This window comes from Monodon monoceros, unplaced genomic scaffold (assembly GCF_005190385.1).
Source record: "Monodon monoceros isolate NGI ecotype Baffin Bay Population unplaced genomic scaffold, NGI_Narwhal_1 Super_Scaffold_21, whole genome shotgun sequence".
In the NCBI taxonomy this organism is placed as follows: Eukaryota; Metazoa; Chordata; class Mammalia; order Artiodactyla; family Monodontidae; genus Monodon; species Monodon monoceros.
In genome coordinates, this window is record NW_021703778.1 from 91,650,119 (window position 1) to 91,665,810 (window position 15,692).

Sequence of the window (15,692 nt, forward strand, 5' to 3'; positions counted from 1 at the left end):
TTTATGTTATCTGTATTGATACCATTCCCTTGAATTCTCTTATGTTATTGGTTTATTATACCTTCACAGCTATTACCTGATTAAGCAGGGAACTATTTGAAGGCCATATAAACCTTTGAAAGGCTCCATAATGCTTCTGTCATTCTTTTGTTTACAATGAAGATTTATAAGGAGTTAGAGGAATACCTGAGATCAGAAAATCTCAATTTTTAGATGAACCTCATTAAGCATTTTCTAATCACGTATCTTTAAAATACCCTCCCCCAAATCCCTACCCCTGGTTTTAGGCTAAAATAAAAACACAGGTAATTATTTTTCACATAAAGAAGGGAACTGACATGATATAACTTTATGAACATTTATGTTAAATTAAACTGGTAAAAATAGTATCCAATTCAGCAAAACAGACTGCATGTAATACTGCTTAATTTCTGTGTGTGGCAGCAACTGTGTTATACTCAGTCTACAAGCATTTTCTATGCCGCCTCCTTTCAGATAAAAAGCAACAATGTGACGTGGGAGGTGGCCGCGGCACTGGCTGTGGTGCTAAGTTTATACAGCCCAAATGCAAATGCTCAAGGGTGCCCAGTAAGTCCCTGTGACAGGAGGGCAATCACTGCCGTGACAAATGGTGGGTATAGTTGCACTTGTGTCTGTGGTTTAAGTTCCTACACCACCACAGCTGCCAACATGAGGAAATAATGAATAAGACTGACGTTGTTACAGGGAAAGGCTGGGATATGAATATTTTCTTATGACACCCCAAAACATAGGGAACAACTCAGTTCGAATCAGTGGTAACAGCTAACAAAAGAAGTAGAAACACAACTCAATGTATTTTCTAATGGTTCTTCACTAATTCAATAGTTGAGGCAGAATGGGTCCCTCGAGCCATAAACAAATGTCACATTAAACGCTAGTGAGTTATAGGATGTTAGTGTTAATATAAATAAAGGGTACTTAATACCTTTATTTTACAGGGGAGGAAAATTAAAGTCTAGAAGAGTTAAGTGACTTGTCTATCCAGATACATAACCCATAATCAAGAAACAGCAAATTAATGCAATATTCTAGCTAGGTTTCTCTTCTCAACATTAATAATTTACATAAGGGATTTTGCCTTGATTATAATTGTTAAGAAGTCAGTTAAAGGAATAAACTTCTACATGACAAGAGTATTAACCATGGAAGGCTTCACTAAGACAAAAAGCCAGCATTAAGAAGAAAGGTACACCAGAAGCACTATAATAAATTCACTAATGATTCTTTCATATTAGCCAGATGCCAACATTTACTATGACATGAGTTACACACACACACACACACACACACACACATTTGTAGTATGGAAGAGAAATTATTTTGTTTTAAATTACCGTAACATCTGGCTGTCTAGTCTTCCCCTTTACAATTTGAGCTACTTTACCATAAGACAGAACAAAACTGTAGTTTTAAGATATATTCTTCTTTTCTTAAAGTTCCAAGCTTTATCTAAAACAATGAGCTGTAAGAGCATTCTCTTTTTTTCAATAGCTAAGCCAAGGGTTCAAACAGTACTTCAAAAGCATGATGAATCACAAAAAAGAGCCCTGTAGTTTGTTAATTTTCTCTGTCAGCCCTTGGCATTTTTATGGTGTATTTCAAGTCTGAATACATTTTAAGTACTCCATCTTTTGATATTTTTTCCCCACGTTGTTCCCATGACACAAGAGAATGAGTGGCAGAAGATTACTAATGGAAGAAGAAGAAAAATAGTAATTAAAACCCAAGAGTGAGAGCACAGTAATTAAAGCATCAGAAAATTACCTGCTTTGTGTGCTCTCCATCATCGAAGTCTTCTGGAAACTTAGGCGAAGTAGGCTAAAAAATATATTACATTCAAATCAGCAAGTGCTTGGCAGGCTGCCACAGTGAAATCATTTTATTCACCAGAGGTAAGAAAATCAAATACAGAAATGAAAATCTGCTAACAAGGGAAGATGGATGTGAAACTCATCGTGAAACCCAACGCACACCCTTCCAAGGACATTCGTATAATCTTAATACTTACTTCACCCAAATGACAGCCTAGGTGACAGAAAGCACCTCATTTGAGGACAAACTTTAAAATCTAATGGCTTCAGGGAAAGACAAAGTAGCTTTATTAAACAAACGTTAAAAAAGGGTAGAAATACCAAACCATCAGTACCGAGTAAGAGAAAAACAACACAAAAACCTCTAGCCCCAAATTTTTCACCTTTCTGGTAAATAAGACCTCAGTCATAACGTTAACTTGGCAGTTGAGATATTCTTGAAATGAGGGAACAAACATGAATTTTAGACTAAGGAAAGGCACTTCACCAAGGACACAGTCCACGAAGAGCATTCCAAGTCAAGGCAAGGACACAGTAATCACTTCATTTCCTCTGATACATTATGAACACAGCTGCCCACGCTGTTCTGGCAGTTAGACCATTAAACTCTTTTCCAAGATATCTCGTGGAGTATTCTTAGTTACGCTGTATGTGATTTACCCTAACAGACATGCCTGCTTGGCTCTGCTCAGAAAGGAAGAGGAAGACTCTCCATAACTCTTGCTCATGAATATGTGAATCTAAATCACCCTCACTCAAACCTTATTCTCCACTGTCATCTTAATGCCATTTCCAATAGGCATCCTGGCCCGCGCACACTAACATAAGTCCCTTTTAGTTTGTACAATGACAGTTTAGTTTGGGACAACTGATCCTTTGGGCAAGGATCAATCCCAAGAACACACATGGAGATCTCACTGGGAAAAAAATTCAAGTGCCTGACATTTTCCCCAGACTCAGTTTACCTTCTGGTCATGGTGGTATTCTTCAGGCATTACTACACCAGGTCCATTCAGTTGGAACCTTTAATTTCTAGAGCTAAATATCCATTATCCTTATAACCAATTCCAACTGCTATAACTATATTGATATTACGCAAAATTTTTGGATTCCCCTTTTGCTTTAAAATCAAGAATAGAGATAGCCTCATCCACCAGAGGGCAGACAGCAGAAGCAAGAACTACAATCCTGCAGCCTGTGGAACAAAAACCACATTCACAGAAAGATAGACAAGGTGAAAAGGCAGAGGGCTATGTACCAGATGAAGGAACAAGATAAAACCCCCCAAAAAAATTAATGAAGTGGAGATAGGCAACCTTCCAGAAAAAGAATTCAGAATAATGATAGTGAAGATGATCCAGGACCTTGGAAAAAGAATGGAGGCAAAGATTGAGAAGATGCAAGAAATGTTTAACAAAGACCTAGAAGAATTAAAGAACAAACAGAGATGAACAATACAATAACTGAAATGAAAACTACACTAGAAGGAATCAACAGCAGAATAACTGAGGCAGAAAAACGGATAAGTGACCTGGAAGACAGAATGGTGTAATTCACTGCTGCGGAACAGAATAAAGAAAAAAGAATGAAAAGAAATGAAGACAGCCTAAGAGACCTCTGGGACAACATTAAAAGCAACAACACTCGCATTATAGGGGTCCCAGAAGGAGTAGAGAGAGAGACAGGACCCGAGAAAATATTTGAAGACATTATAGTCGAAAACTTTCCTAACATGGGAAAGGAAATAGCCACCCAAGTCCAGGAAGCGCAGCAAGTCCCATACAGGATAAATCCAAGGAGAAACACGCCAAGACACATAGTAATCAAATTGGCAAAAATTAAAGACAAAGAAAAAGTATTGAAAGCAGCAAGGGAAAAACGACAAATAACATACAAGGGAACTCCCATAAGGTTAACAGCTGATTTCTCAGCAGAAACTCAACAAGCCAGAAGAGAGTGGCATGATATACTTAAAGTGATGAAAGGGAAGAACCTACAACCAAGATTACTCTACCTGGCAAGGATCTCATTCAGATTTGATGGAGAAATCAAAAGCTTTACAGACAAGCAAAAGCTAAGAGAATTCAGCACCACCAAACCAGTTCTACAACAAATGCTAAAGGAACTTCTCTAAGTGGGAAACACAAGAGAAGAAACGGATCTAAAAAAACAAACCCAAAACAATTAAGAAAATGGTCATAGGAACATACATATCTATAATTACCTTAAATGTGAATGGATTAAATGCTCCAACCAAAAGACACATGCTTGCTGAATGGATACAAAAACACGACCCATAGATATGCTGTCTACAAGAGACCCATTTCAAACCTAGGGACACATACAGACTGCAAGTGAGGGGATGGAAAAAGATATTCCATGCAAATGGAAATCGAAAGAAAGTTGGAGTAGCGATACTCAGATAAAACAGACTTTAAAATAAAGAATGTTACAAAAGACAAGGACACTACATAATGATCAAGGGATCAATCCAAAAAGAAGATATAACAATTATAAATATATATGCACCCAACATAGGAGCACCTCAATACATAAGGCAACTGCTGACAGCTATAAAAGAAGAAATCAACAGTAACAAAATAATAGTGGAGGACTTTAACACCTCACTTACACCAATGGACAGATCATCCAAAATGAAAATAAATAAGGAAACACAAGCTTTAAATGACACAACAGACCAGATAGATTTAATTGATATTTATAGGACATTCCATCCAAAAACAGCAGATTACACTTTCTTCTCAAGTGCGCACGGAACACTCTCCAGGATAGATCATACCTTGGGTCACAAATCAAGCCTCAGTAAATTTAAGAAAACTGAAATCATATCAAGCATCTTTTCTGACCACAGCACTATGAGATTAGAAATCAATTACACGGAAAAAAACGTAAAAAACACAAACACATGGAGGCTAAACAATACATTACTAAATAACCAAGAGATCACTGAAGAAATCAAAGAGGAAATCAAAAAATACCTAGAGACAAATGACAATGAAAATATGACAATCCAAAACCTATGGGATGCAGCAAAAGCAGTTCTAAGAGGGAAGTTTATAGCTATACAAGCCTACCTCAAGAAACAAGAAAAATCTCAAATAAACAATCTAACCTTACACCTAAAGGAACTATACAAAGAAGAACAAACAAAACCCAAAGTTAGCAGAAGTAAAGAAATCATAAAGATCAGAGCAGAAATAAATGAAATAGAAACAAAGAAAACAATAGCAAAGATCAATAAAACTAAAAGCTGGTTCTTTGAGCAGATAAACAGAATTGATAAACCATTAGCCAGACTCATCAAGAAAAAAAGGGAGAGGACTCAAATCAATAAAATTAGAAATGAAAAATGAGAAATTACAACAGACACCACAGAGATATAAAGCAACCTAAGAGACTACTACAAGCAACTCTATGCCAATAAAATGGACAACCTGGAAGAAATGGACAAATTCTTAGAAAGGTATAACCTTCCAAGACTAAACCAGGAAGAAATAGAAAATATGAACAGACCAATCACAAGTAATGAAATTGAAACCCTGATTAAAAATCTTCTAACAAATAAAGTCCAGGACCAGATGGCTTCACAGGCAAATTCTATCAAACATTTAGAGAAGAGCTTACACCTATCCTTCTCAAACTCTTCCAACAACTGCAGAGGAAGGAACACTCCCAAACTCATTCTATGAGGCCACCAGCACCCTGATACCAAAACAAGACAACTATACTACAAAAAAAGAAAATTACAGACCAATATCACTGATGAATATAGATGCAAAAATCCTCAACACAATACTAGCAAACAGAATCCAACAACACATTAAAAGGATCATACACCATGATCAAGTGGGATTTATCCCAGGGATGCAAGGATTCTTCAATATACACAAATCAATCAATCTGATACACCATATTAACTTATTGAAGAAGAAAAACCATATGATCATCTCAATAGATGCAGAAAAAGCTTTTGACAAAATTAACACCTATTTACGATAAAAACTCTCCAGAAAGTGGGCATAGAGGGAACCTACCTCAACATAATATAGGCCATATATGACAAACCCACAGCAAACATCATTCTCAATGGTGAAAAACTGAAAGCATTTCTTCTAAGATCAGGAACAAGAGAAGGATGTCCACTCTCACCACTATTATTCAACATAGTTTTGGAAGTCCTAGACATGGCAATCAGGAAGAAAAATGAATAAAAGGAATACAAATTGGAAAAGAAGAAGTAAAACTGTCACTGTTTGCAGATGACATGATACTATACATAGAGAATCCTAAAAATGCCACCAGAAAACTACTAGAGCTAATCAATGAATTTGGTAAAGTTGCAGGATACAAAATTAATGCACAGAAATCTCCTGCATTCCTATACACTAATGATGAAAAATCTGAAAGAGAAATTAAGGGAACACTCCCATTTACCACTGCAACAAAAAGAATAAAATACCTAGGAATAAACCTACCTAGGGAGACAAAAGACCTGTATGCAGAAAACTATAAGACACTGTTGAAAGAAATTAAAGATGATACAAACAGATGGAGAGATATACCATGTTCTTGGATTGGAAGAATCAACATTGTGAAAATGACTCTACTACCCAAAGCAATCTACAGATTCAATGCAATCCCTATCAAATTACCAATGGCATTTTCTACAGAACTAGAACAAAAAATCTTAAAATTTGTATGGAGACACTAAAGACCCTAAATATCAAAGCAGTCTTGAGGGAAAAAAACAGAGCTGGAGGAATCAGACTACCTGACTTCAGACTATACTACAAAGCTACAGTAATCAAGACAGTATGGTACTGGCACAAAAACAGAAACATAGATCAATGGAACAAGACAGAAAGCCCAGAGATAAACCCAGGCACCTATGGTCAACTAATCTATGACAAAGGAGTCAAGGATATGCAATGGAGAAAAGACAGTCTCTTCAATAAGTGGTGCTGGGAAAACTGGACAGCTACATGTAAAAGAATGAAATTAGAACACTCCCTAACACCATACACAAAAATAAACTCAAAATGGATTAGAGACCTAAATGTAAGACTGGACACTATAAAACTCTTAGAGGAAAACATAGGAAGAACAGTCTTTGACATAAATCACAGCAAGATCTTTTATGATCCACCTCCTAGAGTAATGGAAATAAAAACAAACAAATGGGACCTAATGAAACTTAAAAGCTTTTGCACAGCAAAGGAAACCATAAACAAGATGAAAATACAACCCTCAGAATGGGAGAAAATATTTGCAAATGAATCAATGGACAAAGGATTAATCCCCAAAATATATTAATAGCTCATGCAGCTCAATATTAAAAAAACAAACAATCCAATCCACAAATGGGCAAAAGACCTAAACAGACATTTCTCCAAAGAAGACATACAGATGGCCAGCACATGAAAAGCTGCTCAACATCACTAATTATTAGAAAAATGCAAATCAAAACTACAATGAGGTATCACCTCACACCAGTCAGAATGGGCATCATCAGAAAATCTACAAACAACAAATGCTGGAGAGGGTGTGGAGAAAAGGGAATCTTCTTGCACTGTTGGTGGGAATGTAAATTGATACAGCCACTATGGAGAACCGTATGGAGGTTCCTTAAAAAACTAAAAATAGAATTACCATATGACCCAGCAAGCCCACTCTAGGCATACACCCAGAGAAAACCATAATTCAAAAAGAGACATGCACCCCAACGTTCATTGCAGCACTATTTACAATAGCCAGGTCATGGAAGCAACCTAGATGTCCATCGACAGACGAATGGATAAAGAAGTTGTGGTACATATATACAATGGAATATTATTCAGCCATAAAAAGGAATAAAATTGAGTCATTTGTTGAGACGTGGATGGATCGAGAGACTGTCATACAGAGTGAGGTAAGTCAGAAAGAGAAAAACAAATACCATATATTAACGCATGTATGTGGAGCCTAGAAAAATGGTACAGATGAACCAGTCTGCAGGGCAGAAGTTGAGACAGAGATGTAGAGAACAAACATATGGACACCAAGGGGGAAAAAAGAGGGGGGATGGGGATGGTGGTGTGCTAAATTGGGTGATTGGTATTGACATGTACACACTGATGTGTATAAAATTGATGACTAATAAGAACCTGCTGTATAAAAAAATACATAAAATGAAATTTAAAAAAAAAATCAAGAGTAATCTCAAAATATTTTTCAAAAGGATAACCTAGCAATATCTTCAAGTATGATTACAAAAATAAATAAAACTGGGGTAAGTTTCTTATCATGTAAGTGCATAAGCAGAGGTGGGTTTCCATTTACTAGAAATATAGAAAATTATAGTAGGACCACTTCTTTCTATAGTATAAATACCAGAAAAATACCCTGCATCAAATTCTGATGTCCATGCTAAGATTCAGGTTACTGGAAACTGAGGCATTAAAACATCTGATACATACATCTCTGAGTTGGTTGAGAACAAAGATCCTTTCTGAGGCTGTGACCATGGGATGATAGCACATCTCAAAGAAGATAATTCCCAGGCTGAAGAGATCCACTTTCTGAGGAGGAAAAAGAATTTTATTTAGAGCCTAGATATGAAAGCATAATCCACTAGGGAATTATAGGATGAGCACTTAGTTGGGATGTTTGCATAAGTGAAAATAGGCCACACTAGAAAAAATTTGCTTTGTTCTAAAAAAAAATTATAGATGTAAAATATAGATGAGAGACATATTTATATTTAGATGATAAAATATATTTGGCATGACTTCAATGTTTTTCTTAACAATTAATTGTAACTGGTTTAGCTATACACATAGACATAGATAACCACTGGCCACACACTGAGGATAATCACTACAGAGCAAGGACAACCGAGATCTGTTGAAAGACTTTGCTTTGCATCTTTCTAATCATTGCAAAAGGGAAACACAGGCTGCACTCTGCAGCTGATAGCAAAGGTCAGCTACTGATTGCAAAGCCATACCAACGAGGTCAGAAGCACAGCACAACAGAAATATCGTGATGACTCCTAACAAAATATGGAAGTGTAAGTAAAGAAGGTAAAAGGGCAAGTCAGTGCAGAGTCTCAGGTAGGGAGCTGTTGAGGGGAAGAAGGAGGTCAGAAGGCCCTGTGCCTGCGGCAGCTGAGCACAACCCGGCTCAGCAGGAGACTGCTTGTGGTGAACTGCACACAGGCACAGGAGCCACTTTCAAGGAGAACTTCAATGAATTTGGACTCAAGGATTAGTAGGAGAGCCTCTGCAACCAGTGACCTCCAAAGTCTTAAAAACAAACATTCATTATGTCATTTCCTACACGTTAGCTGTAGAAAAATGTACATACTGAACGGAACATACCGAAAAGCACCAAGAATACAACAGCAACCACCCATAATCCCACTGCTTAAGGATATTTACAATTGATGGCTAAGATACGCCCTTTTGGTGGTTTTTCTTAAATGTCTACACACACACACACACACACACACACACACACACACACACACACACACTATAAAACTAGAACCACACTGTCGTTTGTAACTTTTATTCCCTTACTTTAGCAAGAATATTTTTATACTATAATGTCATTTTTCTAAAACCGGCCTCTAATATTTTAATGACATATTCAATTACATGGATGTCCCATAATTTATTTAACCAGTTTCCTGTTTTTTAAATTTATTTTATTTTATTTTTTTGCTGTACGCGGGCCTCTCACTGTTGTGGCCTCTCCCGTTGCGGAGCACAGGCTCCGGACGCGCAGGCTCAGCGGCCATGGCTCACGGGCCCAGCCGCTCCGCGGCATGTGGGATCTTCCCGGACCGGGGCACGAACCCGTGTCCCCTGCATTGGCAGGCGGACTCTCAACCACTGCGCCACCAGGGAAGCCCAATTCCCTTTTTTTTAAATGCTTGTTATTTTTCATTGTTATAAACAACGCTGTGACAAACCCCTTTTACACCAATCTTTTTGAATGTCCCTGGTTGTTTCCTTAGGATACGTTTCAAAAGGTGGGTGTGCTGGGCCAAAGGGTAAGGTCCTTTTAAGGATTTCATTATACTCTTACAAACCAAATGCAGAAAGATGACACTGAAGGTGCCTCCCCCTCCCTCAGGGTGGGCGTGTCCATCTCCACACAGCCTCACCGAGTATTTGGAGGTCTGCTTCAACTCTGTCACTACCCAGTGCTCCCTGTCTGAACCAAAACCCAGGCTTCAGTTGCCACTGCTAGCTTGAAAATACGCTTTAATGTGAATTGCGTGCCTCATGTATTTTAAAAATTTAGCTCTATGGTCTTGCCCGAAGTGATCTCATCCAGTCTCATGGCTTTAAACCCCATCTGTGTGCTAGTGGCTCTCAAGTTTATACCTCTGGCTCTGATCTTTCTTCTGAACTCAAGTCTTGAGTCCCTAACAGTCGACTGGAGCTCTCTAATTGGATTTCTCATCAGGCATTTCAAATTAAACATGCCCTAGACGGAGTATTCCTGCCATCTTCTCCTCCATCTCCCAGGTCTTTCCTCATGGTTCCTCAGCTCAGTCAACTACCCTTCCCCCAGCCACTCGAGGCAGAAACCTGAGCACTGTCCTGTTTTCCTTTCTTTTCCTCACCCAACACCCACTCCATTAGGAAAACCTGTCAATTCCCCTCCAACATGTATTTCATATCTGCACGTTTCTCCCCGTCTCTACTGCCACCACTATGGTCCCAGCTCAGCTGTCCCACCTGGACTCCTGCCAAGCCTCCGGCAGCAGCTAGAGTGAACTCTCTCGCTCAAGATCGTTCAGGCGCTGGCTGTGCACATCCCTTATCATGGCTAAGCTGGCCCTGCATCATCTGACCCTGGCCTTTCCTTCAGCTTTGCTTCATGCCACTCGCCCTCATAGCTCTCACCACGCTGCAGCCACACTGACCTTCTCTCTGACTGTCCTAAGTGAGCCACACTAGCTCTCACCCACAGTCTTCTCTCTGTGCATGCTATTTCCTCTGCTTACCCCTCTTCTCTCCCAGCCAAGCTCCAGCCCCCAACTTTGCATGGCTTCTCCCCGCTTTCCTCCTTTATCCTGAAACCCATCCTCTTGGGGAGGCTTTCTCTAGTCAGTCGACCTAAAGATGATGTCTTTTACTGTTCTCTGGTCACTGGACTCCATTTCCTTTCTTCTTAGTTCCTACAGAGTTTGTGATTTAAAAATTTTTTATTTGTTTACTGTCTGTTTCATCCACTATCATCCACCAATGGACAAGTTCCCAGAGGGCTGGAATAAGATGTCTTATTCCTTGATTGCCTTGTTCCCTGTGTTCCCGGGGCCTGGCCCGGGACCAGTGAGTTCAAATCTTCTTTAGATGGATGGAGGGACTGTAAGCTCCTTGGCAACAACAGTGCCAGCTTCAGTCACTGTCCTTGGGCATCACGTGTCCTATTTGGAGCAGTCGCTCAATAGACATGTGGATATATATTGAGTGAATGAATGTTCCTGACGATTTCAGCTAGTAACTAAACCCCAAATGCTGTAATCTTGATATTCTTACTATTATCTCTCTCTTGAGATCTTTCCTTTCCCCCAAAAACCTTCCTCTTTACCTGGTTGTATGCAGATTTGGTGCTGCCTTGGACCTCTGGGCTTACATATAAAGCAGTGCCAACCATCCCAGTCAAATGACCTGCATGGAAGAAGGCAGAGGGAAGGATTTCCAATAACAGGACTTAGAGATAAGGCCAATTTTTAACAAAACAAAACAAAACAAGTTTCTTAAGAGACATGGTCTGTTAATTGTTTACACTATTCACAGGAAGAAGCAGCATGCATTTCACCAAGCTATTAACCCTAAATCGTGGATGGCCACACACTTTGTTCCACACAGGATGGCTTTGCTGTGGTAAAGGGGCAGTGCCAGGCAGGAAGACCCCAGATGGCCCAGGTCATGAGGCAACCTCCTATTACCACCTGGGGTCAAAGTATAACTGCCTACCCAGAGGAGTAAATTATTCTAATTGAAGGTCTAATTTCTTAGACTTCTGAAGAACAATCTATATAGTGAAAAGGGAAAAAAATTAAAGCATTTTCATAATTTTGTTAATTTAATGAATAATTATAATTTGCTTTAGAATAGAATCTTTACAAATGAAAAAAAGGTTTCACTTTGAGAAATTTTATTCTGTACTGCATATTTAAAATTTTCCTGGACTTTCCTGGCGGTCCAGTGGTTAAGACTCTGCACTTCCACTGCAGGGGGCACGGGTTTCAACCCCGGTGGGGAACTAAGATCCCCACATGCTGCACGGTGCGCTCCCCACCAAAAAAATAATAATAAAATGTTCCTAAGAGGGTAGATCTTATGCTAAGTGTTCTTATCACAAAATTAATAATAATAGTAATAATAAATAAGAGGGCAGGAAGAAACTTGGAGGTGATGGATATGTTTATGGCATAGATCGTGGTGATGCTTTCTTAGGTGTGTATGTACCTCTAAACTCCTCAGGTTGTATACATTACATATGTAAAGTTTTTGTATGTTAAAATAGATAAAAGAGAAAAAAAGAAATTTTGTGGATTGCTTGTTAACACACAAATTAAATATACAGTCTTCTGGATTTACCTGAAGGGTCTGATTTAATCAAGTGATCTCCTGATGTATCATCTTGTTTGCCGTCCGCCTAAAAATTCAAGTAAGCCAAGTAACAAATTAAAATGTTATATTATTTCACAGGAATGGATTATCATTTCTAAATGAAGACTGACTGAAAAATATTACACAGAAACCAGAATAACTATAATAATGCTTTTTTGAGCTTTAAATTTTTTTTAGTTTAGTTAGCCTACTAATGCAGGTCTCACTGGAAACCCCAGTGAGATCAAGGAGAAGGGCAATTCACTGTAGAACTCCTTCGTGGCAGAACCCCCTGAAAACTTACCTAAACTAATTTATTTTCATATTTCAAATGCCAAAACAGAATCTATTTACTGGGAAGAGTAAAGGTATATTAATAACAACAAACTCACTTTCTAACTCTTCTAATTTTTCCACTGGGTCAATTTTTACTCTTCTTTCCTAGAGGCTGGTCACCAAATCTGTTCCACTGTCACTGCTAATACCTCTTAGGTAGCCTCCCTTCTTCCACTACATCTGTGACAGCATTCCCCTAAATCACTATTTTTCTGACATCTCTCCACAGATTCCTATCACGAGCACTGCCATCAATAACAAGAGCTCTAATACTCGTAGAGCCAGGCAATGTTCCAGGGCTTTACCTATATTCTTATTTTATGCTGGTGACAACTTTGAAGCTGGTACTTGTATTAGGCACATTTTATGGAAAGAATACTAAGAGGTTAAGTAACTTGCCCAAGGATTCTAGCCCAGGGAAGTGGGCCTCCAGAGCCTGTGCTCTTATCTACCTCCCTACTATTACAGCCTACAGATATCAAGTTACATTTGTTAGTTTGGGGATCAAATCCCCATAGAGCCCTTCCTTGGTCTTAGCACTCTTCAAATTCCCCAGTGTTCTGGTCAGGACCATGTCCTTACTGTCCCCCTTCCATTTCCTCCCTCTCTGCTCCTTCTAACCTCACCTTCTACTTTAAACCCTAAGGTTTTTCTCACCATTAATCCAAATCCTAGTTTCTTTTTTTGACCACCCTTATAATTAACTGCATTTACCACAGATTTTGGTGCCTAATCTCTGGCTTATGATGTTAAGTAAAACTCTTCCCCCAGCACTCAAGGCCTGACACCTCCAAGAATCCCCAACCTTCAAGCATCTTCTCTCACTGCTCCCCTACACCTCATAGTTTCAACCAACCAGACAACATGCTGGCCTTCAACAATCATGTCTGCTTACCCCAGGGCCTTTGCTTATGCTGTTCTTTCTCTCGGGAAGCCCCTACCCTGGTGTCACCATGCCCTGCCCTCAATCTCAGCCTACTGGACTCCCACCCATCCTTTAAGACTCATCTGAAATGCTGTTTTCTTTATACAGCCCTCCTTGATCCTCGTAACCATATGCAAAATTTCTCCTGTTTTTAAGTCTTATATGACTATTTCTCTCACTTCACATTATTTTAGCTTTGTATGTTTAACAACTACTCTACAGTGTTGTGAAGAAGAGCATTAATACCTTCTGATTTATGTTGTCTAGAACTCATTCTTCTGATGTTTTACCGTTTTTGAGCCGTATTTCCTTAAGCTAACGAAAAGCCCATCGGGTGTAAAGCATCTAGCCCAGTGCCTGGCATGGTAGACCAAAACGTTTCATAAAGTATTTCATGCCTTTGACCTAAATGTCACCCACAAACTAGTAATTTTATGTCTCTCAAGTGGAACGCACTCACTAAAACGTATTCACAATTTCAAAGCCTGCAGGATCGTTTGCAGCTGCCCCTTCAGACTTGTATACTTTCCTGGGGATTACACAGCAGAGTTCAGGGAACTCATAGTCATGAGAATGTTAGAAGACAGGATAATTAAGGCACATGGGTCCATTTTCAGGCACACTTGAATCAAAAAAATACTCACAGCAAAGGCTAGATGGTCTGTCGCTAAACCAAAATCACCTATTTTTACATGGTCATCAGAATCCAAAAAAATGTTGACAGGCTTCAAATCTCGGTGAATCATTCCCTGATGGAAAAGGGCAAAGAAACCAACAATTTTTTCCCAAACATAACTTATATCATACCTGTTTCCTCATTTGAAAGGCCAACCTAGTGATGAAAATTGGATGAGGTCTTCTCCTGCAGACCATGCTAGTCCAGGCTGTCTGACCTCCGCAATGTCTCCCAAACGTCCTGCCAATGACCTTGCCACCCTCTCCCAATCTACCTGCTGGTGGTGCTTATCAGGTCCAATCCAAACGGTTCCCTTTGGCATCCAAGACCCCTGTCTATCAGGTTCACAATGATCTTTCTCTCTACTGCATCACAAAACCCTTGCTCTGGTCAGGGAGATACACACCATTTTCATTCCCTCTTCTACTCATTTCTTCAGGCTACCTGCCCTGCCCAGGCTTTTCTCCACTCATTGGAATTGTACCAATATTTACAAGTGCCAACTCATTCATGAAGACTTCCACAGTAATTCTAGTAATTCAACTTTGCATTCCCAGCATACCAGGTAAGTGCTCAATGATTACTTGTTGCGTGAACACTACTTTCTCCCCTTCCTAACAGCATCCTCATCATGCTTACTGTTTCCAGTACTATAATACAGGAAATAAATGTAATAAAAGCACTTGATGGTGTGATCTCTCTTACTGTTACATGAAGGTAAATTTCGGCTCCCTCAAAAAAACAGGAAGTCCCTCTCAAGTATGGGGTTTGTCATACACTTGTGCCTTTCTCTATTTCTAGGTTTGGCAGTGTTAGACACCCAACAAATGGTTGGCAGGTACTGAGCAGATTAGATGGCAAGGAAGACAGCGCGTGGAGCAAGGTTCTAGGACCCCAGGACGCTAGCACAGTAACAGAGTTCTAATGACCTTCATTAGAGCTCATTTTTATGTCCAACCTTGCAAATTCCACTTCCACCAAATCATTTATAAACTAGACATCTGTAAATTATAGTCCTGGCTTTTTACTAAATATGGTACAGTATAAATAATTTAAGGTTAAAGAAAATTGAGGCAAAGGAAAAAACGTATTTACACTAACACATTAGACAATCCCATTTTTAAAATGTAAGCAGTGTTTCATCTTGAAGCTAGGCCATTAGCATTTACATCGTGATGACAATTTCTAGCTTTACAGTGACTTTTATACATGCGGCAAACTATGTTAGTCTCATCTCTACCCTTGCTAGACGACTTTCTAATTTTCCC

General features: G+C 39.1%; 1 protein-coding gene across 3 annotated transcripts in view; it reads right to left on the reverse strand.

The window, feature by feature from the left end:
* EIF2AK4 (eukaryotic translation initiation factor 2 alpha kinase 4) overlaps positions 1–15,692 on the reverse strand; it is a 114,254-nt gene that overhangs the window by 33,259 nt on the left and 65,303 nt on the right. For all 3 annotated transcript variants that reach the window (XM_029237372.1, XM_029237373.1, XM_029237374.1), the window contains 5 exons: positions 14,393–14,497; positions 12,476–12,533; positions 11,460–11,539; positions 8,330–8,431; positions 1,807–1,860 (listed from right to left, as the gene is read on the reverse strand). In XM_029237372.1, the coding sequence (XP_029093205.1) occupies positions 1,807–1,860; positions 8,330–8,431; positions 11,460–11,539; positions 12,476–12,533; positions 14,393–14,497 (399 nt within the window). The remainder of the gene's footprint in view (positions 1–1,806; positions 1,861–8,329; positions 8,432–11,459; positions 11,540–12,475; positions 12,534–14,392; positions 14,498–15,692) is intronic.